The sequence below is a fragment of the Anabas testudineus genome, chromosome 4, assembly GCF_900324465.2.
Source record: "Anabas testudineus chromosome 4, fAnaTes1.2, whole genome shotgun sequence".
In the NCBI taxonomy this organism is placed as follows: domain Eukaryota; kingdom Metazoa; phylum Chordata; class Actinopteri; order Anabantiformes; family Anabantidae; genus Anabas; species Anabas testudineus.
In genome coordinates, this window is record NC_046613.1 from 23,308,117 (window position 1) to 23,335,171 (window position 27,055).

Below are 27,055 nucleotides of genomic sequence, written 5' to 3' on the forward strand. Positions count from 1 at the left end.
AGTAGCTCACTGCCAGACCTAGTTAGCACAGCTGTCTGAGCAATTGTGAATCCTTTCTTTGTTTCTCACCAGCAATTGGCAGGTCTCTGTTGTCCAAATGAACCTCACCTGAGGTTGAGCTATGTCAATTTAAACGAAATTAGCTGTGAAAAAAGAAATGAACAGGGTGCTTGTGTGTTCTCCTTGTTGAGTATTTGCAGTGTTATATGTTGCTGTAGTGCTTCCAGCCCTTTCAATCACCATCAAGACATTTTTGTCTCCTGTGTTTATTTTCAGTTCTGCTTGCATGCAAGATTTTTTTACTGATGACTTAAATAGAAGTATGGAGTTCTTAATGTATTATACTGCTGCCAGCAAGGTGGAAAGTCATTCTGGGAAAAGGATTGAGCCAGATAAAAAATATTTAGAGCAAACAGCCGGAATCTGACTTTAGTATCTTTGGAGTTTCTTGTCCCTATTAATTGACTCTTAATTGCTCTCTGCTATAGCTAATCATCTCCAACAGAAATAGGAAAACAAAATCCCTTGTCTCCTTTTAATGAACTATGAAATCTGTGCTTAAGCACACAGTTTAGACTTTTACATCTGCAAACCACAAATCTTCTCAATTACAGAGCTGTTTGGTTCAGTTAGCTAACGTCAGCTTTTGGCAAATGGACAAACAAGACCGGAAGCTCCAGGCAGCATTTTATACTTGAGGTGTATTCTTCGTAGAGCTTCAAACGTGTAATGTGTGATTAGGTTGCATGATATATGAGTTGAATGAACCCAGATCAGCAGATACATTATTTTCTTAGTCATTTCCTTTCTGCAGAAGCATTTATGCAAATGTTACTTTAAGTTATCAGTTATCTCATTCCAATTGTTGGATCGGCCAGTAATGACTTTATTAAAGAGGTTATCAACCAGATAGACCAATCTATATAATATGCAGTTTTCTGTCTTTTAAATGTAAAAATGTGTATGTTTACTTTATTAAATTCAGCATAAGTTTTCATCATCACAGTAATTCCTAGTCTTGTGACTTTTCATAAAAATGAAAATACTTGATTATGCATTTTGGGTAAAAAAGACGATGTAAAGTGAATGCACTGATTACAAGGACACAAGTTTAAGTTCAGTAGTTCAAGAACATATCACACATCACAGTAAAGCATCTGCTAAGTAAATAAGAATTTGGAGACAAACTAGCTACAGTAAAGAGAAAAATTTCTCAAAATAAGAGCTATTAAAAGATATTTATTTTCGTCTTGAGGTCACATCAGTGGGAATCTAACCAAAAACTGTGGTTAAACTGGTGGAACTACACTACCTGGGTGTACCTGAGGTTTTCACCTATATTTTTACCTGAAATAAATAACAGTGTTCATGTAAAGGCACTGGTCCTCATGGTAAGCACTTTTTAATCTTTGTAGGGTGACCCTGTAGTTACCAGGGGTAGAAAGTTGGAGTTGTTGGCCACAATGGGCATTTAATCAGATAATGTAGGTTAGTGTAATTTTTCCTTCTCACTATATTTTTTGTAGTGGTCAGATTTTTATGCTAGTTCAAGACGTCTCCTGTAGTCATTGTCAGAGTTTACTCCATTGTCAGAGTTTTTGTTGGACATAAGATATTACTTGTTTGCTGATGGGATTTTTTGCAGTGAGTAAACAAGCAGTTGTGAAAACATTCCATGTAAACCAACTGAGACTGGTGAAAGAAATGGAAGGATTTGGGAATGCCAAGCAACTGTTTGGTAATGGAGCCTCAGTGAGAAAATGAGGGATGCTTCTGAGACAGAGACACACCAGTTGATCGACTAAATGACTGACAGTCTGTCAGGGAGTCCAGAGTTGTTTCTATTAAAATGTTGAAATTTGACGTTTTTCATTGTTTTGTGAAAGGAAGTCTCCCATTGATGCAGGAAACGGAACAGCTACCGTGTTCCAAAAATGCCAGATTCCCAGGGTCTATTCCCCGAGCCCCCAGCCCCGACAGGAGTCAAAACATCTCCAGCTTTAGAATCCAGGGACACTGTATTTTTATTCTTGTTCTTTTTTTTCCCCTCAACGGTTCCAGGAAGTGAAGCGGGAGCTGCAGCTCTTCCTCAGGTCCTGGCTGTGTGTGTTATCCGGACCCTGGACCAATGTTTAGGTTAGCTGTGACGTCATAGGCCCTTCAATGTGTGACAGATGCAGAGGACACACAGCTGGCAACAGGGCATAGGGAGTGTGGAGATGTGAAGCAGACCTGCGGTTTGTGTGTGTGTCTTAGTCTTCCTGCGTGTTCAGCCCTATCAATCCTGTGCTCTCCCATATACACTTCCACGTCTACATGCTTTTGTCCTATTCTGCATCTGGCCATATTTTCTACTTGTGAAGAGGTCCAAAAAGGGGCCAGCGGCGTCTGTTCTGATTAAGGACCAGCATGTTTGAACAGTGTGTTTTAGGAATACCTCGGCCTCTGCCTTGAGGCTTCTGTCTGTCAAAATGGACCCACATATTTATTTACAGAGCTCTCCCCCTTCCCTTTGCCTCCCGCTCCCTCTGCTGTCTCCAAGCTCTGCTAACAGCCAGCATTTGTAATGGAATAACTGTGATAGAAAAACTAAGGCAAAGAAGGTGAAGGAAGAGAAATAAGAGGGTGTTTTTTTTTTTTTTTTGTTTTGTTTTTTTTTATGATTTCGTCTCTTAACTTAATTCTTGAGATGTCTGATTGTTGCATATTTAAATCATTCCACAAGTATGTATGAGAAGGTCTCCTAAATCTACTCCACCTCTCTTCCACTCTGTCAATAAACCCACACTGCAGCTCTCAGCTCCCAGCTGCCCACTACTGCACACCATTTATTTATTCACTGGGGTAGCCACACCACTCGCTTTGGCTCTTTTTCTTTCTCACTGGTTTCGTTCTTCATCCCCTCTTTTCGAATTCCCTAACCCGCGTAAAGCTCTTTATGCTAAGTGATGGATACAAGCCATCAGAGAGTTTCTCCCTCTTCCCCCCACACCAGTCATTTTTGGCATCAAGACCTCCAGCTCTGCTCTCCCAAATGTTATTTTTCAGACAGTCGAAACATTTTAGATTCACATTACCTCCAGGTCAAAGGGCTCCAAATGTCCCAAGACCACAATGCTGTGCTGTTTAATGGCTTTGGTTAGGTGAATTGATCCAGTACAGTCACCACTGGGACAAGGTCAGGTCCCTGTTTCATGGGAACAGGCACCAGGGGCTGTGGTTTTCAATAGCAGCGTGTGAAGGTGAAGGACAGGAGAGGTTATCTCCCATCTACCACTGCAGTATGGTCTGTTTGTTGTTGTACTTTTGGCTCCTGAAATTTAAAATGTTCCTATCTCTGGGGATTGCACAGTGGTGACTGTATAATGTAGCTTAATTTGTTTTGTTGGTTTTTTGTTTTGTTTTTGACATTTATTAGTAGTTGTATTTAATTTTGTCAGTCCTTTTACAAAATGAGTTTAAAATTTATTTTTGTGTTGCAGCGATCCACCAGAAGCTGGAGTCTGATGGAACAGAAAGGGTGGAAGGATCAATGACCCAGCGACTAGAAAACATCCTCAACCGTAAGCATCTTTTTATTTAGACTTTTCAAAGAAATAGTATTGTCATCTTTCTGTATGAATAAAGTCTCTGTGGAAGCTGTTTGATGTTGTCATGCTCTGTTATTTTATATAGGCTCAGTTTATGGTACATTTATTTATTACATTTATATTTATTCTTGAGCCCATATTCTTTTTCCCAAATATTAACCTTTGTATGTAAAGTACTACTCACTTAAAAAAATCTCATTAGTATGTCTACACACATATACAGTATCTTTATAATCATTATTTTACTTTGTTTGATTTTAACTTGGGCAAATCAAACATAACAAAACCTCCATGTGAAAAGGGGCCTGAGTTAACATGAGGGAAAAGTTGTCCACTATCAGCATCCAGTGGTTACCACACAAACTGAGAAATTATCAATAGAACAGACATGTAAACTGTGTGTTCAGTTGCCTTAATGTGTCTTCCTCTCTTTAGCGAGCAGACCCCTGAGCAGATACTGTGTTCCCATTCTCTCAACTCATACATGATAATGTGCCTGCTCTAATGGAGGGTCAATGAGCAGGTCCTTTTCCCGCAGTCTAGAGTAAATAAACCTCCCAACCGGACGTAGCTTTCATCCCCACAGTCTCAGTCTTGAGGGCCCACGGCCTCATGGGCTCGGAGCACCGTTCACCCCCAAAAACGTATGCAGCAGCAGTTGTCCAATCACAAAATAGGAATTTTAGCTTCATGACAACTCAGATTGGTGACTGCAAAATGTGAAATATTTCTCTGTTCAGTCCTTCAGGGGTTTTATTTTGGGGGTGGGGTTTTGTTTTGATTATAAGAGCTTGGATTTTCCTCTTTGAAGGCACATCCGAGGCCACCCACGAAGCCATTTAGCTGTGCCAAAGGTTCAACCAAGTTATATGACAAAGAGATAACTGTCACTTTCTCCTGTGCAGCTCACACTCTACTTCTGCTCTTCTTACACAGAGCAAGAAGAAAACCACAGCCAGCAATAAAAGGAAAATGTGGTATCAAAATTTATTTATTTAGTATTCCAGTTTCTCATTTTCTCCTGCTTCTTTCTCTCTCCCTCCCTCTGTTTGTATCTGTCTTTCTCATAGGAGCGAGTGAGACAGCAGACACTCTTTTCCAGGAGGTATTAGGGCGGAAAGACAAAGCTGACTCCACACGCAATGCGCTCAATGTCCTGCAACGTTTCAAGTTTCTCTTCAACCTGCCACTCAACATTGAACGCAACATCCAAAAGGTATTGTTTACACACAAGTCTCTACATGCAGATACAAAACAGAAACAAAAAGACAATAAAAAATAAATTAATAATAAATAAAAAAAATAAACTACCTCTATAGTACAAAATAAATTCAGCTCTTCTATATCTATATATAGAGGACTCCTGAGCTATAAATGGGATATTAGATCGTTCATCAAGAGAAGAGCATTTTAATTTATCTTTTTTTTTCTGCAGGACATTATAATGTTTAAAAAAATGAGAATGAAGAAATATGTTTTCACTTTATGTCACGTGGCTCACTGTTTCTCAGTTATTTTAAAACCCAAGAGAGCAATTCTAAAACTCGTGAGAAGTTTTCCATGCCATCACAAGACCACTAGCATGTGTAAACCTCACTTTACTTAATTCTTTTTTATTGCACCTTTTGCTTTAAGCTGATCATATAGCAACCATTAAAAAATTCATCAGAGGAATAAATGCATAAATACATTTTGAAGTACCCTCGATGTGTAACCATACAGTAATTCAAGACACGCAATTGTACAAATGTAGAAACACGAAACCATGAGTTACAATAGCTTGATCGATTTTTATATATGATGCTGTGAAAGAGCATTAAGAAGGCTTTCATGAGATATATTTTTGTTAAAACACAGAAGTGCATTAAGGCCTGTGGTAATTGTTGAGGCTGCAGGTTTTGCACTATGTTTTGTCTACGTCAGAAAACCTCTTTCTGTTTATGATTTTAAGACCAACATAATGTTTTAAACATTTCGTGCACATTTTGAGTGTTTCATGTTTTTTGGAGAATTTAGTTGTCTTGAGCTGCCTTTAGAACTCTGTGAGTTCTCCATAATAAAAGGCGCTCTATAATTATTGATTGTTACTTCAAAGTTCAAATGCTTTTTTCCCCACTATGTACAGTGTATTTGTTTTAAGGCTTTGATGGATGTCATCCACAGGGTGGAGCTAGAGAAGCTGAAATATACAAAATGTGTTATGATTGATAAGTGAAAAGTTTTCCCTGCACTGTCATCTGAGCTGGGTTTTCTTTCCAGGGGGATTATGATGTAGTGATCAATGACTATGAGAAAGCCAAATCTCTTTTTGGCAATACTGAGGTCCCTGTTTTCAAAAAAGGTAAACAGGTTTTAATTTTGCTTTTTGGGTTTTTTTACATCTGCAGTTTAATGAATTTCAGACTTGAATACCATTATTTTCATGTTACTATTCTCTGTTTAGTCTACGCTGAGGTAGAGACAAGGATCACCGCTCTGAGGAGTCTCTTATTGGAGAAACTACTGCAGACACCTTCAACACTTCATGACCAGAAGAGATACATCAGGTCTCTTTATATTTTTATAACCCTGCACCACCTTTTCTGTTTCATCTGTCTGTACGCCACCCAGTCATCGTGCTCTGGTCTTTACACTGTGTGTCGTTAAATTTGTTTTTACTAATGTTTGGGCATTTTTTTGGTTTTGCTTTTACACGTCATATGGTCTACATGTTGTGTACAGTCTGTAATCATCAGATATAAAGTCATGACATATCTCTTTCTCTTTGATGTCTCTCTGTGTCATCGTTTACCAGAATTTCATCCTCCATCTACTGTCTTCTGTCTTCCTCTCACTTTTCTCTGAATTTTTTAGTCTCTCAACTTTTTGTTGTCCTACTCTTTTGTTCCTGTTTCTGTTTTTCTCTCTCCCTTGACTTTCTTTCCCAGTTTTTTCCCTTCATCCATCTGTTCATTCATACTTGTGGTCTTTCCCGATTTATTATTGTTAAGACCAACCTGTCAGGATCACAGAGACCAGCTCTCCACCACATGGCAACATCTTTCATCCTGCTGCATTAGGCACAGCTCTGAACGCCCACTCAGCTCCTGTTTACTCTTGCTGTAAATGTGTGTGTGTGTGTGTGTGTGTGTGTGTGTGTGTGTGTGTGTGTGTGTGTGTGTGTGTGTAAGAGAGAGAGAGGGAGACTTGCTTAAACTTTTGAAAGATGCCACCTAATGAGAAACAAATGAGCAGCTGTCTGGGTCGTAGGATGACAGTAGACATCCTATGATCCAGACAAATGCCCAGTGGGTGAGTCATCTCGCTCACTCACTCGATCTGAAAGGTCACTCAGTGTTGTCCAGGACATAAAGGATCAGTAAGGGTGGAGATGGATCCAAGGGTGACGTCTAAATTCAGTTTATTTCTGGTTATCTGAAAATTTGTTGTTTGTTTTGTTTTGTTTTGTTTTGTTTTGTTTCTTGTTATTGTGTGTGTGTGTGTGTGTGTGTGTGTGTGTGTGTGTGTGTGTGTGTGTGTGTGTGTGTGTGTGTGTGTGTGTGTGTGTGTGTGTGTGTGTGTGTGTGTTACATCACCTCTCAAGTTATTAAAGATTAAGATGAGACACTGAATTTCTGAAGTCCTTACCAATGTGTGTGAGTTGAAAATCATCTTCTTTATAAAGAATTTTCTCATTCCACTGGAGGGCACCAACGTCAGATGTTTTTATTAGTTTGTTAAGCTAAAATATTAAATGTGTATTTGATTCATATTTGTATTCTTTTTGAGATGTATTACTTAATTTTTATTCTGTTTGTATAATGAGCAAGGCAAACATAACAGATGTATTTTTATACAGAACACAGTTCACACAGTTTAATGAGCATGGAAATTATGTGAATGTTCATTTACCCAGTAGAATTCCAATTATGCATTCAGACAACACTTAACTGAGATGCTTGAGATTGTTGTTACAGTTTTTTTCCTTTATAATTGCGAGCTATTTATTTAAAAGAAAGTATTCCTTTTTCTGAAGAAGGAAATCTGTGCAAAACAATTTGAATCACACAATTCACATTTCCTGCCTTCTTCTCCTTACAGAAACTGTGGGTTTGCGTTTTGTTCATCCTTGCATATATGTTTTTCACACCTGTGTTTGTGTCTCTTGCTCATGTAGATACCTGTCTGACCTGCATGCTCCAGGTGACCCAGCATGGCAGTGCATCGATGCTCAGCACAAATGGATCCTGCAGCTGATGATGAACTGCAGAAATGAGTTCATCAGTGGCCAGAGAGGTGAATAACACACAAGCACACACATGTCTGAGTTGACACGCTTTACACACAGAGTGAATGAAGAGCCCCATTTAGCATTTCCAGTCAGACTGCTGGTGGATGTCATAAGAATATAAAGGTAGCTGAGCGAAGAGAGAGTCAGCTGCCTCTATGTCATACCAGCTCTCTGCATTCCCTTCACCGTCACCGCCCTCCCCTGCCTGTTCGAGGCCCACATGTTTATTTTTCATGAATGTATGAATAAGATGAAAGTGAGGGAGCATTGGCTTTGGATTTGGGTTTCAGTGCTCGACATGTTACTGCACACACAAACTCTCTTTCTCACTCACACACAGCTTCACAGATGGATTGGAACAGTTAACCCCAATTAAGCTGTTCCTCTGTTAAATCAGCCAGGAGAAAAATGTGGATGTGAAACCGTCCGCTCAGGAAGAACGGCAATTCACCAACCACACTTAGACATACACGCACATACACACATTCACTCCTACACCCATACTTACACAAAGGCACCCACACAGATATATTGTAAGTGGGTGGCTTTTTCACATAGTGCAGCTGGAACATAAACATGTCTAATGCTGAGGGTAACAGTGGTTTCCGGTGGTTATCATGTCAGGGATTGCCCCTATTCAGTCCACACATCCATTCATCAGCAGATGAATTTGTATAAGAGTGAATGTGAAATTGTATGCAAATTACATGCAGCCCAGCTATTCAGAAAATTGCTGGTTTGCAAAAATGCGGAGAAACACACTCATAGAAATGCACAGTTTACTTACTTGAATAAGAATCTTTAAATTTTATAAAATACAACTTTAGGTAATTAAAAAGAAACGTACAAATGTGAAGTATAATCAGTGTAAAAGACAACTCACATAAAAACACATTTACTAGGTACAACCTCATGTCCTCATACCTAAAAAACAACAGTTCATTTGTCAGTGTCTTCTAAAATTCACCCACATAGCTTTCCCAAATATGACTCATGAGTTTGTTGTTTTTTGTGCCACGTTTATGTTCTGTTGAGCTCTGTTTGAAGTTTAGCAGCTAAATCTACTTAGTTAAGGTTAGAGAATGATGTTCATATGTAAAGGACATGAAACAAAAAAAAAATTTGAACACGGAGGACATTAGTTGATGTCTCACAGTTCAGATCATGTGATTTTTTTTTTTTTAATCGATGTCCTCTGGTTTAGTAAGACATTCCTGTGAAAATATGAATAATGTCTCGCTGGCCTCTGTCACAGAGAGGGGACAGTCATTATTATTATTATTCAAGTTCTCCTACAAAAAATCTAAATGTAAGTTGTTTAAAGTTACCCTCTGAAGTTATTATCATAAATAAACACAATTCTGTTTACATTCTGTGCTTCCCTTCAAGGTTTGATTTATTTTATTTAAATCTTTTTTTTTTTTTATTTGAAATTGTTTACATCCACAATATTTATTTTTTTATTTCTATTGCCAGCTTATTGGTTTGACAGGAGATCAGTGGGTCATGGAGTAACATTTACCTTTAGACATCTGGCAAAAGCTTTTTATCCAAGTAACACTTTCACAGTGAAAAAACTTTAGTTGTTGCTTAGCTTTCCAGCAAAGTTTTTCATGTCTCTTCAGGCTTCAGTATTTTTGACCATTCTCTGTATAACCTACTAAGTCCTCACACCATGAATGTCAACATAAATAAATTACTGAAATGACTCTTCAATAGGTTTAGTTGCACCTAAAATATTAACACAGAATAACAAATCAATTAATTCACTCATTTATTCTGTTTCACCTGATTTTCTTTTGTCACAGATGTGTATAGGAAAATTCAATTCAATATCATTTGGTTTGCAATACTGTCTTTGACCGCTGCACCAGAAGCTAAGTGTTTTTTGGGGGGGCTTTGTAGTGCACACAGTACAAACAAAACAGGGACCTCATCAAAGCAGCACAGCTACTGCTCAAAAACACCACAGGGTACAGATTACGCTTTAAGTTTTTAAACAAATGATGGAGTCTCTGGAGTTTTTCTGATGAGAAGACTCTTCATATACACAGTGAAGAAAAACACAGACAGGATCACACAATTCTTCAGCCTTTCTTCTGTCATTTTTGCTCTTGTTGTTTCCCACAGACAGTTGTCTCCTGTCCCTTCTGCCTGCACACTGTTTGCCTCTTCCCCTCACACACACCTGGTAGCTATTTACCATCCCCAGTGTTCGCTGCTCACCTCTCGCCCAAGTATGAAACTCGTGCCTCCTGAAACATCCCTCCACCCAGGCAGCCCTTGAACAGCCACCGTGATAAAACCACATCCACCATGTTCCCCCGACCCCAGTCTTCCTTCCACTCCCTCCCACCCTTACCCCTCCTCTCATATAACCAGGATCCCCTTTGTAGGTACCTCACAGCCAGCCCCTCAGCTGGCTGCCTCCTCTTCCTCCACGTAGCACATTTACCATCTCTGCGTATTCATAAGCCATCTTTTATGCTATTGTCAGCATCACACGTGGCAGGGATTATTTCACTGTGATGGATTGGCCATGTCTGCAGTAACTGATGTCATTTTCTCCGTCTCTTGTGTTTCCTAGTTCAGAACAAGGGGCCAGAGGTCGTTCTGGTGTAGTTTTGGTTCCATTAATTAGCCTAGAAATTGCCTTAAATATGAAATGGATCCATCCATCTTTGTTGGAACAAAAGCCTGAATCTGGTTTTCATGTTTTCCTTGTTAGAAAGCATTGCCGTGCATAGCAGTGCAAGTTGCTTCCGTATGTCTAAACACCCTCATCATGCTCTGGTGCTGCAATTTGACTCTGCCTGATTCAATTATAAACTGCAGTACTCTTATTTTCTGAACAGCCCTTTATCTGCCAATGTCAATACAATTAGCAGCAAATTTTGTTCACAGGAAAATAAGTTCGTCAGTGAACAATTAAAGGGATTCTGGTGTTCATGCATTTGATGGGGAAACATGCGGATGTGATTTTAGGCTCAGTCGGTACCACTCATTATTCACACTTCAGTTAGTATGTTAATCAAATATCTTACGTTAACAGTGTTTCTGATTAAAGAAGAAATAAATAAGAAATAAAAAGGTTGAAAAGACTTAAAAATAAAAATTGAAAAATACAAGCAACATTACATTAATTTATGTAGTCTAAATTAATTGTTTTATTTTTTTCCTGTTAACAGATGTAATTTCTCATCTTTTGACGCAGATTTTGTTTATCATAAAATATGATCAGTATATTGTAGTAGATAACAGCAATTTACAAAATTAGGATGAAAATCTAAAAAATCTGAAAGACAAATAGTCCTATATTGTTTCTCTTGAGCATTATACTATGTTTAAACAGGAATTTGTAGTAGTGTGTGTGTGTGTGTGTGTGTGTGTGTGTGTGTGTGTGTGTGTGTGTGTGTGTGTGTGTGTGGGGGTGTGTGTGTGGGTGTGTGTGGGTGTGTGTGTGTGTGTGTGTGTGTGGGTGTGTGGGTGTCAGTCAGTGACCCCTGAGCGAACAGGAACTCAGACGACATGAGGAAGTGAGCAGAAGTAACAGACATTGTCTCTGTGTCTTTAACACGCATACACTAAGGTTCCTATATTTTAACCTTCAGATTTTTAGCAAGAAAACAAGCAAAACACACAAAACTGCTGAGCATACGTGCACACTCTGGGTCTAGTTTAAACTGTTGGATGCACACATTTACTTGTGCGTTCTGTGGGGTCCTGGGATTCGTCTGACACCTGTAACAACAGCAGCTCTCGTCTCTGTATTAAGTGGAAAACACCACAGCAAAAGAATCAGCAAACAGCTTTATATGGGCTGTGTGTGTATGTGGGCCTTTGACTGTGTGTGTGTTTGTGTCCATGATGTGAGAAACCTCCATCTGTTTACAGATAATCTGACTCAATTGAGAATTTCCTTGCATTTTCTAGGCTGGATTGCTGTGTTGTGTACATGGCCATCGCGACCACATTTGCTCCTCTGCTTGGGGATTTCTCAATACTTGCTTACACACTACATTCAGCCTATGACTCACCAGTATACTTTTCTCTATGTGTGTCAGACATATGTTTTGGAAATGTGGCCATCCGTCTCTCTTCGTTTAGACAAACTATATGTAGGCGTATTGCAGCGTTGCACAAACTTGTTTCATTTTCATTGTAGTAAGTTTGATCCCCTCTCATAACTGCAGTGTTTCACTTTCATTCCTGCTTGTTAACTTTCACCCCTTCTTTTCTTATCCTTAAGTTATCTCACACTGCACCAAAGTTATCTCACTATGTAAGACTGGAGTTTGTGGCTGTACAAGAACTTTTCATTCACTGCTGCAGCACAGCTCCCTGTTGCCATCTAGTGGAATCCTGCTGCTTTCCTAGATTTCAAATGGAACTGAAGGCCAGAGTGGCTCATGTAAACCCACTTCACCCCAGACCTCGCAAAGCCCACAGCTCTGTTTCCTCACCCTGGAAACAACAGGACATTCTCTCAGCTGTGGGTCAGATGGATCAGAACACAAATAAAGAAAGGCAGAGAGGACTGAGGAAGGATTGTTTGGTGTGAAAGCCTGCTGAGCTTATTGAGGAATGTGGAATTATGAAATGACTTATTTGATTATTTGATATCTCGAGTATGTGTTTCTTTTTCCCCCAATTCATTTCTCATCTCTATTCCCCCCCCTCCCTCCTCTTTCATTATGTCTGACAGTGGGTGTCGGAGCTTTGGACCTGGAGGGGGATACCCGTTCGTCGGCCCTCGGCAGGCTCAGTCACACTGCGTCTTTGAAGAGAGGGGGCAGTCTGCGAACACCACGATCCAGTAGTGAGTACCACACCACTTCACAGACTCTCCCACACACTTTGTGCTTGAGAGGGGCTTCCCTGTGTAAGCTGCACTCTGAGTGTGTATTTGTTTTTGTGTGTGTGACACTTTTGCCATGTACGGTGTTTAGGGGAATCACATTATATAGTATAAGGGAATTGTGGTGAATCTCTATACATCATTTTATGTGGTAAAAGCACAAACAAAAGACAAACAACTGGAGCCTGCTGTGCCAGGAAGCTCAGTCCTTTATTCTGTGATTCTTTGAATTACTAAAGCATTCTGACATTTTAAACTCAGTTGCACGTGCTATCACACACCATCAGTTTTCCTCTACAGCTGTAGATGAGTATTAAGTGTCAGTCAGTTATTGTTTGTGTATCTTTGTTCCAGCGTGGCACTTTGAAACCCCACAGCAGGTGCAGTTTGTGGAGAAGCTGTCCGATGTGGTGATTGGTCAGCTGCCGAACTTCTGGAAGCTTTGGATCTCTTATGTTAATGGAAGTCTTTTTAGTGAGGTAAATACCAGAGAAGCTCATGCTGTTAAAACAAAAATACCTTAGACAATACACTCAAATAGTCAGGTCACTTGAATCTTCAAGCAGTTATAAATTATTTGGGGTTTTTCTAGACCCTTAGATTCATGTCTCCATCCTAGTAAATAAAATCAAAATTTGGCACTTTATCCACTTGGACTCAGTGATGAACTTATTAGATTTTGGTGGTCAAATGGTAAGGTCACTGTGATCTCATGTACGTCCTATTCTTAACAAATATATCTCAGAAACGTCTGAGGAATTTTATCACATTTGACACAAACATCCAATTGTGCGCAAAAACAAAAGAATATGAGTCTGGACAGGTAAACATGTAAATGGCAACTTCACTGGTTGGCAGAGTCCTTACAACAGCAGTGCAGTTACTTACACTTAGTCATTTGGCAGATGCTTTTATCTAAAGCAACTTACAAGTGTAGGCAGGGTAAGCATAAGGAGGTCTTGACTAAGGACCCCTACTGGAGGTAGGCCACAGATGGGATTCAAACTCCAGTCTCCCACATGGATCTTACCACTACACTAACCAGCCGCTTAGTGAAAAGTTCAGAAAGTTGGCATACTGACACTTCAACGTTAACATTGGGGAATAATCAAAACACTAATAGTTCAAATGGACTTGAAGTGGTATATTCAGTTTTTTCCTATTAAAAGCGATTAGTACTGTTTTTCACTAGATGATAAAAACTGAGAAATCATCAAACAATGTTTCCCATGTTCAGTTGATCTGATTTAAGGCATTATTATTCAATTATTTAAGCTCTTAGTCTAATTTTGAACAAAAGTCATTGAAAGATGATGCCTTCGCATTATATCAAGCATTTCCTTTTTCCCTTGCAGACTGGAGAGAAATCTGGGCAGGTGGAGAAATCCAAGAAAAATGCCAGACAGAGACAGAATGACTTTAAAGTAAGTAGTCTTTCACAGTTCTGTTTAGATCAGTTGTTGTCGTTGTTGTTACGTTGTTGTTTTTTTACAGATGTTTCATAACTGTTGTTTGTGCATATGCTGCTTGTTTTATAGAAAATGATCGAGGAGTTGACCCATCGTCTTGTGAAGCTTATTCGGGGGGCTATCCTCCCCACCACACTGCCACAGCAGGAGCTGAGTTTTTATGGAGGCTGGGAGAACAAAGCGGAGATCTCTGGAGCCTGGCATACACAAATCATCCACACTGTCCGGTTCGGCATTTAGTTTGTATTTAGGTTAATAATGTGTGAGAAGTTTCGACTTAATGCTGATTATACATTATAGTGGTGACCTCCCTCTGTCTCTCATCCAGGGCTTGTTATGAGGCTTTGTTAGCGTTGGAGATCCCAAATGATTTGCTGCAGGTGATCCAGGATCTGTTGCTGGACTTGAGAGTTCACTGTCTCATGATAACTCTGCTGCACACTACAGAAGGTGAGAGAGGACTCTGTGTGCAGATGTACTCAATAATAGATAGAACAAGGTCTAAACATGATACACAAGGTTATTGCCTTGATTAAAAATGTTTTTAGATGCATTCATCTGATTTTTAATTAGTAAAAAACAGGTTTAAAATACTGTTTGTAGAGTTGCTGTGTTAACACTAGATCTACTCAAAAACTGCATAACTGGAATGTTTTGCAGAACATTATTGTAATTATCAAAGCAAACACATTTTTCTGTCTCTTGTGAGTTTAATTGGCACTCATTCTGAAATCGCAGTTTGATTGGCATCCGTTGGTGCATGTAGTGTATCATTTCCTGTGGGTTAAAATGATAAAGTACAATATTTCTTACATACTAACTGTCGAAATACTACTATAATAATTAGTACATAACACATACTGGATACACATTATTTGTAGAATGGCTTTGGGAAAAACTGAGATTTTTTTTTTTAAATTAAAACTGCATGAACAGAGAGCAGGATCTACTGTATATCATTTTCTGTGAATCCTAGGATTATTATTATTATTCTATGCTGTAAAAACAAACAATTAAAGCAGGATCCATTAAATTTTTTTCTGATCACACTTTAACTAAGTATTTTCCTATTGACACACAGGCTTTATCAACATTATTTATTTGCAAAGATCTAAGAGAGATAATAAAGACAGCTATCTGTTTAGTGAATAATTGATGGTCAGTATCCTTAACGGTCACTTTTACCTCATATAACTTCTAAGGTAGTAATGGAGAAAGTGTTATGAGACTAAAACCAGACATGCTCAGTTTCACTTGTGGTTAGGTATGGTCATTTTGAGAAGAGTGACTGGTTTTCGCTTAACTTTTCCCCACACTTAGACTCAAATTGTGGTCTGGGCAGAAAGAGTTTGATTTTATATCACATTGTGGTTTACCCTCAGAAACTCTTTATTCTGTTTATATTTTATGTATAATAACCTTGTCTGAAAGTGATCACACTTCATATGTAGAAAGACTTTTTAGTTTTGAAATTTAATAGACAGCAGAGAGGTTTCAAGTGATTGCCATTTCTCTTAACTCATGTTTGTGCTTTTTATGCTCTCAGATGTCAAGAGGCTTGCTGAGAAAGAGGACTGGGTTGTAGATAATGAGGGAATCACTAGCCTGGTAAGGATGCACTGTTGTGTCAAGCAGTACTTGATGGTTCAGAATGAGACAGACAGACATACCCCACGTTTTTTCTCAACAGATCAATATCAGCATTGCACTTTGCATATTCAGTTTTCAGCAAGATGTGTAGATGTGCAGTCCTTGTTCATAGTGCAGTGAATGAGCTTGTGGAGAATGTCCTCCCTAAAATGCTATGTACAAGATTGTGTGTGTGTTTGTATTGTGAGGACACACTCGCACAGTGAGAAGGGTGTTTAAGACTAGGTTTTAGGGTTAGAATTAGGTTTTGGTTGGGGTAATGTGTTAATGTTTTTTAAGACTTAAAAATTGAAACAGAATAGATTAATATGGCCCATGTTTGTGATCTGTGTTAACGAGTTCTGTTTGTGACATTGGTCTGTGTTTGCAGCCTTCACAGTTTGAGCAGTGTGTGGTCCAGATGCTGCAGTCGTTCAAAGAGCCACTGGAAATTAAACCAGGAGAGATTAATGTAAGAGAATTGTTGCACTCTTTGCAATGCAAATAAAGTATACTAAAGGATTTTAGGCCCAATATTTATAGGTTTGCAGTTGTGAGAAAACTAGTTACAATCACAACATATATGTTTGGTTTGAGAATCTCATACTTCATTTATTGCATGTTACTTACACATTGCACATATTTAGGGTGCGACAGATGCAGAGGATGAAGTCATTTATTGCAAATAGTTGTGTTAAACAAAACAAATGTAATCAAACTGAGGGCAGTGATCTTACCACTACACTCTTCATCCGCTGCTAGCTAGTATTAGTACTGCATTGTTTAACATAGACTCCTCATGGTAGTACTGGTTTTTTGGATTAATTTAATGCCTAAAAAAAACTGTATTTTCTTTTGATGCATGATCTTGTGTCCTTGTTATCAGGTGTTACAGTTGGATCAGGTCCAGGATCAGGCTGCAGAGCTGAGTGTGAGCATCATGAAGGTAAGATCCCTCATGCTCATGAAATCTAGACAACTGAACCCATTCAACATACTACAGAGGTCATCTGTAGTTTTAGTTGTAAATGTACTGGATCCTGTTTTAGGCTGTATCACATTTCTCTCATGATTGTCACATTATCACCTCTGTCATCAATTACATTATTTTGTCACAGATTGTGCTGTAACAAGTACATAGAAGGCCAGTTACAGAGTTTTAGAGGCCAGAGACATCATCACAAATCATAAATTGTTTGGGACCAGTGCATGAAGTTGCAAGTTGTCTTCAAATTCATTGTTTTCTTACATTTCAATCAGGAAATGGCAAAGTTCTGTATCTCTTACTCTTAATTTGTCTTAATTTACATCATAGTTTTGCAGTCTGATGGATTCTCATTAAGATTTTATCTACCCCATCTCCCACAGTGTGACATGCAAGACTGTTGTTACTTTATTATGTGGGCGCTAAAGAAGAATTACCTTGCACTAATGTGATACCTTACTGTATATTCACTGTCCACTAGGAACAACTCACTTTGTATCAGTTTACCTGAGATCTAAATCTGGAGTGAATAGAGACAATATTTAATGTGGAGAAAGAGATGAGTAGTGTTTTGCTACACATCAGCATAAAAACAAACTGATCAATATAATAAAATCAGGTCAAAACGAAACATTAATTGATGTCACAGGTGAACTTTGACACCCCCCACTCAAGAATATAATCGCATCATGCTGATGTCTGTTTTACAACATGTCTGTTTGTTTAACTCAGGTTTTTGTCAACTGCTTGGAGAAGCTGAGTGCTAAGACAGATGGACACATTGATGCTGCTCCGTAAGTTTCTGGGTGGTTTCTGTGGACTAGTATCTTTGATTATTGTGTGTGTGATTTCTTTTTTTTTTTTTTTTTTAAATACATTTTAAAACCTCTTGTGTGTGCAGCAGCATTGCAGTGGACTTGTCCTCTCCAGATCGGTTCACCAATGTTCAAGAGAGCTTCAGTCCAACATCTGTAAGCATGATGTTTTCTTTTTTATTGTTTCCTTTAATGTGTTCAGGGTTATTACAGCTGAAGTCCTACATCTGGTGACTGCCACTGTCAGTGAAGCGTGGGCTCTCTTCTTTACCCAACTAGACAAACATGTGTCTCACTCATTCAAACCACGAAATGTTATCAGGCTGTTTCCTGGTTGTGGACAAGAAGCATATATGTCCTCATTTCCTGTAACTAGTTTGAGATGTTGGTGAGGGGGGTTAAACGCAGGGGAGGAGGAGGATGAGGAGGAGGAAGAGCAGGGTGTAGAGTGCTTCTGGTAAAGGGAAATGGAGCAAGGTGCAGATGGGGTTTCCCCAGACCCAAATATGAGAAACAGGGGTGAGGCAGCCAGAATTAACTGAGTGCAGCTGACCAGAGTTAAGACTGGTGTAAATGGTATAAAATGTGTTTGGCCAGTTGGCAAAGTAGAAACCACCACATAGAAACTAGGATGGTACCGGACTGATCATTGCTAGATAGCAGTCAGTTACATCTGCCCAGTGAAGTTTCTTATCTTGTCTGTAGGTCTGCAGTCTTGGTTTAGTAGAGTGCAAGAAACAAATGCTGGTGCCAATGACAACATCAGTTGTGGTTGTCAAAATGTAGGTTAACCATTCTGTCATTACTCTTAGCAGAGTTTGTGTGCTCGTGCTATTTAGTTTGTGTTAATCTTTTTATGTTAATGGCTTTGTACTTTTTTGTTTGTGACGACATTTTAGAAAGTGAGGGCATGTGAATAACTGTGAATGTTTTGAAAAGTAAGCACATTTTTCTAAGTTTGTTGTTTTTCTCTGGCCCTCACATTCACAACGTAATGGTCAAATCTCACCAGTCCTCTCCTCAAAGTTAGACATTATGAGGGGAATAAGTAGAGGCCAGTAAATACATGTTCTTGTTTATGCAGGAGCAGCGTCTGCTGATCATCCTCAGTAACTGCCATTACCTGGAGAGACGCACCTTCCTGAACCTGGCCGATCACTTTGAGAAACATGGCTTCACGGGGACGGAGAAGATCACAAGAGTTAGTAGTGGACTCCATCTGTTCTTATTTCTTAACCACTGCGCAGCTAATCGTAAGGACGTGCGATAAAGGAAACGACACTGAGCTCTGTTTCAGACTGTTGATGAGAAGTGTGGCGTGTTTGTTGTCACTAACAACAAACCAGATCAGACATGCTAAATGTCCCTTACACTCTTCTGAGCAGAGATATGACTCTTTTCTTTAAAAATAACGTAAAGGTCATCTCTTCAGTCCCAAATAGAAATCCTTACTCTTCTTCTCACATACACACACACACACACACACACACACACACACACACACCCACACAGAGCTACACACACATATTCACTCACTCACTCACTCACTCACACACACACTCACACAGAGCTGCACACAATGACTAATGGCTGAATCACAAAGCAAAGAAGTGTTCGGTTGGTTTTCCTGTAAAAACAGGTGAACGTTTTCTTTGAAAGAATGATTTAGACTACTTCTGTTATCTCAATAATATCTAGAAAGCAACAGTGGGTGACAGTTTTTCTAGATTTTAATCTTCAGATATTAACAAAGCCATAAACATGACTCTCAGAAACCAGACATCTCACTGTATGGTTTATAAGTATTATAAAGTGCTGTAGGTTTGTAAACATTTCCACAGCTTTTCTTGTGAAACAGCACAGAAGAAATAACATGTTCCAATCTGCATATCATCTGATAATATGAGTAGACACATTAAATATTAACTATATGAAGTTTTATACATTTGTCATTGTATAAACAGTGATTAATACAGAAAAGACTCATCAGTTAAGTTAAGTATTGAACATTATTCATTGAAACTGTTGAAGGTTGAATACCAGCTACCAGATAGCTATTTGTTTCAATCACTTTAGTATTTATGCTTGTTTCTTTCATATATTACTCTAAATCAAGCCTTTTTGGATATTGGCATTAAAGCAATTTGAAGACCCACCCTGTGAAATTCTGTAGCAGCAGAACTGTAGCAGCAGATTATCTGAGAAATGTTTGGACAAATTTTCATGGCAGGTGTTGAGATTTCAGCCAAGACCAAAGTGAGAGGCCACAGCAATGTTTTAAGAGTGGATACAAATAATCAATAGTTGTAGTGTTATCGTAAATATTAGTTCTGGAAAATAATTTTATTTCAATCTTGATATTTTCATCAAATTGTGGATTTGGTGGATTTCAGAATTAGAATTTACCTGAGCTGCTAAACGAAAAAGGAACTCACTCAGGTTATCAGTAGTTTCCAAGACACAATTATATACATCCAACTAAACAAAAACAACTCACCCGATGATGTGCAGACAAGAGTAATGACAAGTTTGTGAATCCTTCAGAGTTTTCTCTATTTGTGTAAATAGATAACATTTTAAATATTTGTGTGGTAAAACTATGTGAAACACTTGGATTCTCAGTTTATATTAAATCAAAATTAGAGTCACGTGTTTCAGTCAATGTCTGGGAAACTGGGAATCACAAGGCTGGAAAGAGATTCATAAGTATTTAATTAAAAAGTTTGGATTCAGCACTAATTGTCTGTCGAGCAGATTGTCCTTTATGGATCATAAAGGATCCTGAACTAACAAAAGAGGGTTAAAGCAGAAGTGAATGAAGTGAATGAAGTGCAATGTTTTGGAAAGGCCTAATAAAATGTTGGAGCTGAAGTAGGCAGCTCATGCAACCAACAACCCTCCAAGCTGTTGTGCAGATAATGTTTTAGGGCATATTTATGCAGAAATAAAGAAAATGCTAAAGGGTTCACAAACACTTAAGCATTGCTGTATGTATATTTCATACATTAGCAACACAGACAGCAGACATTCCGGCTTTATATATATATATAATTTAGATTGTATAGTCAGATGTTGTGGTCTTGATCGGATTGTTCAATAATGTGTGGCAGTGCCTACTGTGTCTAGGAATTCATACATTAAAGTGTACAGCCTGCTAAAAGGTATTATATACTGTACTTAGTATGTTTTTTGTTGTAAAAAGATGTGTGTTTGTCCTGCCAGGCCAGTGTAGATGCTGTACGGGAGCTGGACAGAAAACTGTTTGAAGCCTACATCGAGAGACGGGCTGATCCGATTGCAGGTTCTCTGGAACCCGGCATCTACGCTGGATACTTTGACTGGAGAGACTGCCAAACACCTACAGGTACTAAAGAGCAGAGGCACACTGAAAAGTTTTAGCTCTGTTCGCTCTCCTTCTTTATCACAGTGATAAAAGTTGGTATGTCAGGCTGAGACAATGGGGGGGAAATCACCCACCGTAACCACTAACTGACCCCAGTAATGTTATGAAATTAGAGCTCGAAATATCTGTTCTGATCTGTGTTGTTGTGGTTTCCATGTGTCATGTGTCATGTGTAAAGTACGGTTCTTTGATGCATTACTGTAAACACCGCTGAGAACGTTCTATTGGTCCCTCTGACACGTCTCATGGCCTTTGTGTTTAACTGTGGGTGTGCAGCAATGTTTGTATATGAGTTTAGTTTGACTTTTTGCTCACCAGATGCACCCCAAACCCAGGTGAAACTTAAATGCGTATATGTGGTTTACCTTAGCACAGGATGTGAAGCAACTTGTCACAGCGTGTGTGTGTGTGTGTGTGAGTTTTCAGATGGCCAGCGGCTTATTACACAGTTTTAAAAGGCAGCATTGATCGAAAGTTAGTTTGTTTGTGCCGCTGAAAGTTTGTGTGTTTGGGCTACATGTGAAAGAGGAACCGTATGGACACTAACCACAGTTCTAGGATATGATACTTTCACTTGTTGCACTTTCTGTGTGGGACTCATGTTAGCGTGTGGGTGCTGCAAGACATTAAAATTCCAGTTTCAGTACTTTCAGCCTGTTGCTTTTGGTTGTTTCACTGTTTTATTAAATGTTACTTTAACTGTGGTCTCTACTGCCTCAAATTGTGCTGTTTTGTTTACTATAAATGTGTTACATAGCAGTTTCTGGGTGGCATTTATTATTCATCATAAGATCAAGTAAATATTAATAATTGAGTAATGTATAATGAGTAATGTAGACTTATCGCTTAGTCACATTTCAGCACAAATGACAGTGGTTCAGATAAATTGTTTATTATGTACATCAGTCATCAAGACTATGGACGTTTCACTGAAGAACCACTTACTTAAAAAACATGATGACACAAAGCTGTTGTCGTTTAGACCTGATGTAACCAGTAGTATAGTGAATTATTTGCTTTTAGTGTGCACAGTGTGTACTTTACTTCTCTCTGGACGTTGTTAATCGTGAATAGTCTTGATGGTAAACCCTATAAACATGTGTGTAGATTCTCACATGCATCAAAACAACCTGTTCATTATCGATTAAACACTTGTTTACAGCCACTCAGGATACCGTCCTGCACAAATGCAGCATTTCACGTTCACATCCAAGGTTGACCATCCTAGTTACTGTTCTTCTGGCTGTATTACACATCATTACTTTCCAGTGCAACTGATGTGAGCTGCACATTACACCTATCAGAATTCTCACTTTATTGCATTTTGCAGTTTCTTCCACCGCTGTTGTTTGCACCTGACATGCGGCTACACAGGGTTTCAAATCTTCAAGTTCTACTTTGCGTATACGTGATGTTTTGATTAATGTTTTTTTTTCTCTTTTTTCCCACAGGTGTAAGGAACTACCTAAAGGAAGCTCTGGTTAACATCATCACAGTTCATGCTGAGGTACAAACAACCAACACACCTCACACACACACACACACACACACACACACACACACACACACACACTTCTCTTGTTCTTTGTGCTTTGCCCTTTTCTTAAATGCTGCACTGACACAGTTTTGTTTTTGTTGTTTTGCCTTTTCCTCCTCTGCCTTATTCTTTATCACCAACTTCTCTGTCTCAGGTCTTCACAGTCTCTAAGGATCTGGTGCCTCGGGTTTTATCAAAAATTGTTGAGTCAGTTGCAGATGAGATGTGTCGTCTTATGCAATGTGTGTCCTCCTTCAGCAAAAATGGAGCCCTGCAGGTACGTTCACAGGAGCACATACACGCCGTTATAGGGCATTTACTCACTCATAATAAGACCCTGACTCATAATTCGACCCCAACACTTGGAGGGGATTTTCCTGTCGTTTCTGATAATGCCATATTTCAGTTTAAACTACCAACTGCTGACAGTTGAAGGTGTTCATGTTGTGTCTTCGGCTCTGTTCTCTCTGCCCCTTTTTGTAACCCTCGACTCCACCACCACCACCAACACCACCTCCACCACTACCACCTTGCATTGTCCTCAGGCTCGACTTGAACTCTGTGCTCTTAGAGATGCCATAGCCGCATACCTAAACACTGAAAGCAAGTAAGTGCAGCACACACACATTCACACAGTGCCACAGATGGGAACTCGTATATGTGCCCAGTGATTTATGGTAGCGAATGTCAGACATAAATCTTAGCAGTCACACATCCCTCCCTACAATCCCTATTTATGTTACTTGGTGGGTTATAGAAAGGAAGTGAAAGTAATCTGGTTCTGCTGTGTGCACGCACTGTGGTGTGTGTATGTGTGTGCGCTTACAGGTATGTGTTCATGTGGGTAGATCAGTATGCATGCCTGGAAACATACATAGACTCTCACTGAACTGTATTTTCTGGTTTTTGCTGTCAATAAAAGTTAAGCAAACCTTAACTGTCTCGTTCTAGTGCCAGCTTCAAACTGGCTTTGGATGCTCTGCCTCTGTTACAGAGCGGAGCCGATAAGAAGTGAGTATCATACTGGTTCATTACTAATAAAAGGGATTGAGACCTTTTGGTATTTGATTCATGATTTAAAGATTAATTTATAATGATTCATGTGTGTTTCTCTTTTCCACCAGGTTACTGGAAGAGCTGTTGAACAAGTTTAAGAGCAGCATGCAGCTCCAGCTCACCTGCTTCCAGCCCTCCTCCGTCCAGCCTATCAAGAGATAAACTGCTCTGACAAATGCTAAACTGCACCGTCTTCACTTCTTATCTATGTGGAATCATCTAATGAACTTAAACTATATATATCTCGTTAGTTATCACTTGAATGTTTACTCATCACTATTTTTTCAGTGACACTTTCAATTTCTGCTTCACTAAATGAGCCCAAATGTCTGTTCATCTAATCTTCACACTAAATGAGTTGATTTCACTGTTACTGTGCAGGACAGTCCCAGTTATGTTGGTTATGCAAATCAAGTTTGGCCACTCATGTTCCTAACAGTCGGTGTGCAAATGGCTAACCTGCTTGTCTTAGGAAGGTTCTGGGTCAACACTATCTCTGCTCTGGTTTAGTGTCCACAAGATCTAATGTTACTGCTCATGCTTTGTACTGTGCCTCATCAGAATAAAGTGCTTCAACATACTGTTAAGAGCCGTATGTTGTATTTATGTGTATGAATAAGGTTGTTTCTGTAAAATCAGATTTGGCATTTGACAAAACAATCCCAAACCAATGTCCAGCTTTTTTCTGAGCTTGTAACCACATCAGATGATCCTCATCCACCGACCAGTTGATCGTGGAGCTTTAAGTTTTTAAACTTCTCATTATTCAGAGTATTTCTTGGTGTCTTCCCCGTTTGGCTCAATATTTAACCTGATAGTTCTTCGTCTGCTGATTATCTGTGACTTTGAAGTCATTTCTGTAAATTCAGATGAAGTGACTTCAAATGGCTGCTTACAGTAGAACTTCAGGTTGGGCTGCACATTAATTATGATGTTCTTCATTTGCAAAGAATATGGGAGCTGCACGTTACTATTTACATTTACAAAACCCTCAGGACCGAAAGACCAGACTCCAAAACGCAATGTGAGCAATCTACTACACGCAGTCCAATGAGTCCAGTGAAGAGTGTCCAGAGCTCTACTTTAGAAAACTAAACAAGAAGACGTGAGGAGCAACACCTCTGGACCAGAACAGGCTGTGTACCTTCATTTGATGGACACATTTTGGACAGAGAAGATAGAATAAGTGGTGTGAAAACCAATTCATCATCTATACCCAGTAAAATGGAAGGTCACAATTAACAATCACTGTCCACCTAACGATCCTGTCCAGGTCCAAGAAGTGAAACCACCCTGGGGGATTAATTTAAGGTCTCGACAGACTGATGAAACTTCTTGAATTCATATTGAAACGTTTCGACTTCATGACTAAAAATCCTCACTCACCAAAACATCAGGAGTACTAACACAGTTAGTTCCTAACCCGTAACTTTATTTTTTAGCAATTCTGCGAACTAACCAACAAACAGTTGATGATTCTTCTTGGTGCAGGCAGTCAGTCTAATGTCATCTCTTACTGGCAGTTAAACCCAGAGTTTCTGTGGAAATCTAAATTGTTTTGTTTGATTTCAAAGTGTAAAACTCTACAGACATGTACAGATGTTGAATTGCATTGTGCAAATCTGCACAATACAAAGTCCCTGAGTGATCTGTCTAAACTACACTTGTATGTACAGTATCTGTTTGATCAAACAGACTTTCCATACGTGGATTCACAAATGAATTTAAAAGCTTCACAAAGAGCAGAGCTGCTGATGAAGTTGTTCTGATGTTCTTGTTTTCAGGCCTGTGAAATATCTGCAAAACACTCACTTATGAGTGTCCCCACCTAGACGCATTTGCATGTATATGTGTCAAACTCCAGTGAACCATTTTGCTATTGTGCATATTTGCACTTTGTATATACTATGGTTTAAAGCGGGTTAATCCATTCATCTCTGGAGCTCCAGCTCACCATTTCACTCACTGTCTGGTATGTCAGCGTCTAGCTCTCAGGGAGGAGAGTAATCACAGGGCGTATGCTGGGTGGGGACAGGCGTAGGCCGTTATTCAGGGCAGCGAACTGCAAAAGGCAAAAGAAGGATGGTGACAACAGAAAGTGTGATTACGGCTGTGGGAGTAGGGCCTTAGAAAGAGAACGATATGATTGTGGTAGGTCTAGTCACTCTGGCAGAGACAGACACCGAAACGCCCACAGCTCACATGAGAAATCTTTACATGACATTAGGGGTTGAGTGAGGACAATGTGTGAATGCTGCTGTTGTTGTAGCAGCATTAAAACTCAGTCAGGCTACACCTGTATATGTTCTCTCATGGCGTTCAGGTCTCATTCATACATCTCAGAGGTTCTTTTTCTGTCTATTTCCCATCGATATGAAGGGGAAAGCCATGCAGAGCAGGCAGGAGATGTTTTGATTCTCTGTGTTCTAAACTTAGCTCTCTGTCCTCCCACGGATTCATTCACAAAATAAGATCAAAGCTCGAAGCCTTATCCGTTCTCCACCAGCTCTGTGTTTACAGTAACAGAGGTGAGGAGGGGGAGTTTTTTATTTTTATTCACCAGTACTCTGTTCCATTCAGGAGACAAGATGGCAAGAGCTGTAAAAACACAACAACACATCAAGGCTTTGATATGATTTTTTTTAATTTACCATGAGTGGGTAATTAAAAGGTTGGAGACATTTGATTCATCAGAGAAAATTCGACTGTGCTCACCTTGAGGAAGCGTCACATGTTTATCAGACAGATGTTGTGCATCTGGACTGAAAAAACAGGAAGGAGATTAGTAAGAATGGTACGCAGATTTCACACTGGAAATATGTGTGGCGTTTGAGGCTTTGCCCTACACACCCCTCCCTTTTTTTGAGGCGTATCACTTCAACTGTCCTGACATTTACAGGTAAAAGCATTATACTGTTAAATAGGGAAGTGTTGGCCTTTATGCCTCCACACTGGTGACAGAAGTTTTGTGTTTTCAGGTTGTACGTCCATCCTGCACTTGTGAAGATCAAACTTCCACTTGGACTCGTTCATAAACCCATTAGAATAAGAGTCTGGACAAACGTGCACGTAAAGTGCAACTTCACTAGTTGGAGGCAGATAAATACTATGACTTAAATGGATTTTAAGTCATAGGTGCAATATTTCAACAACAAATGTTAAACGTTCAAATAACTTATTGATTGTCGATGGATAAAATGACCCTGATATTTGAATTTATCATTTTCTAAAACGTCAGATTTAAAAACGATAGATTTTCTACTTCAGTGTTACAGTAAAGTGGGTCTGCAGCGAGGCACCCTGTTTGAATTACTGATGTGGTTTTCTTCAGACAAAAACAAGACTACAGCAACTTCTGAGTTCAGCTAGTTGAGAGTAAAAAACAAAAACTGGAAAAACTGTATCTGTATCAGCTGAATGGCCCTGGAAATAGTTAGTCACTG

At 39.2% G+C, this 27,055-nt stretch overlaps 1 protein-coding gene across 3 annotated transcripts in view; it reads left to right on the forward strand.

The window, feature by feature from the left end:
- exoc2 (exocyst complex component 2) overlaps positions 1 to 24,195 on the forward strand; it is a 40,111-nt gene extending 15,916 nt beyond the window's left edge. Inside the window, exons 7-28 of one of the 3 annotated variants that reach the window (XM_026345630.1) lie at positions 3,483 to 3,563; positions 4,661 to 4,806; positions 5,850 to 5,931; positions 6,034 to 6,136; positions 7,747 to 7,865; positions 12,566 to 12,679; positions 13,073 to 13,197; positions 14,074 to 14,142; positions 14,257 to 14,414; positions 14,516 to 14,637; positions 15,734 to 15,795; positions 16,208 to 16,288; positions 16,703 to 16,762; positions 17,534 to 17,595; positions 17,700 to 17,772; positions 18,701 to 18,817; positions 20,839 to 20,980; positions 22,471 to 22,526; positions 22,711 to 22,833; positions 23,102 to 23,163; positions 23,508 to 23,567; positions 23,681 to 24,195. In XM_026345630.1, coding sequence (XP_026201415.1) covers positions 3,483 to 3,563; positions 4,661 to 4,806; positions 5,850 to 5,931; positions 6,034 to 6,136; positions 7,747 to 7,865; positions 12,566 to 12,679; positions 13,073 to 13,197; positions 14,074 to 14,142; positions 14,257 to 14,414; positions 14,516 to 14,637; positions 15,734 to 15,795; positions 16,208 to 16,288; positions 16,703 to 16,762; positions 17,534 to 17,595; positions 17,700 to 17,772; positions 18,701 to 18,817; positions 20,839 to 20,980; positions 22,471 to 22,526; positions 22,711 to 22,833; positions 23,102 to 23,163; positions 23,508 to 23,567; positions 23,681 to 23,774 — 2,111 coding nt within the window. In that variant the 3' untranslated portion in view covers positions 23,775 to 24,195. The remainder of the gene's footprint in view (positions 1 to 3,482; positions 3,564 to 4,660; positions 4,807 to 5,849; positions 5,932 to 6,033; positions 6,137 to 7,746; positions 7,866 to 12,565; positions 12,680 to 13,072; positions 13,198 to 14,073; positions 14,143 to 14,256; positions 14,415 to 14,515; positions 14,638 to 15,733; positions 15,796 to 16,207; positions 16,289 to 16,702; positions 16,763 to 17,533; positions 17,596 to 17,699; positions 17,773 to 18,700; positions 18,818 to 20,838; positions 20,981 to 22,470; positions 22,527 to 22,710; positions 22,834 to 23,101; positions 23,164 to 23,507; positions 23,568 to 23,680) is intronic. The other 2 variants (XM_026345631.1, XM_026345632.1) reach the window with 2 other exon arrangements.
- Positions 24,196 to 27,055: the final 2,860 nt, after the last annotated feature.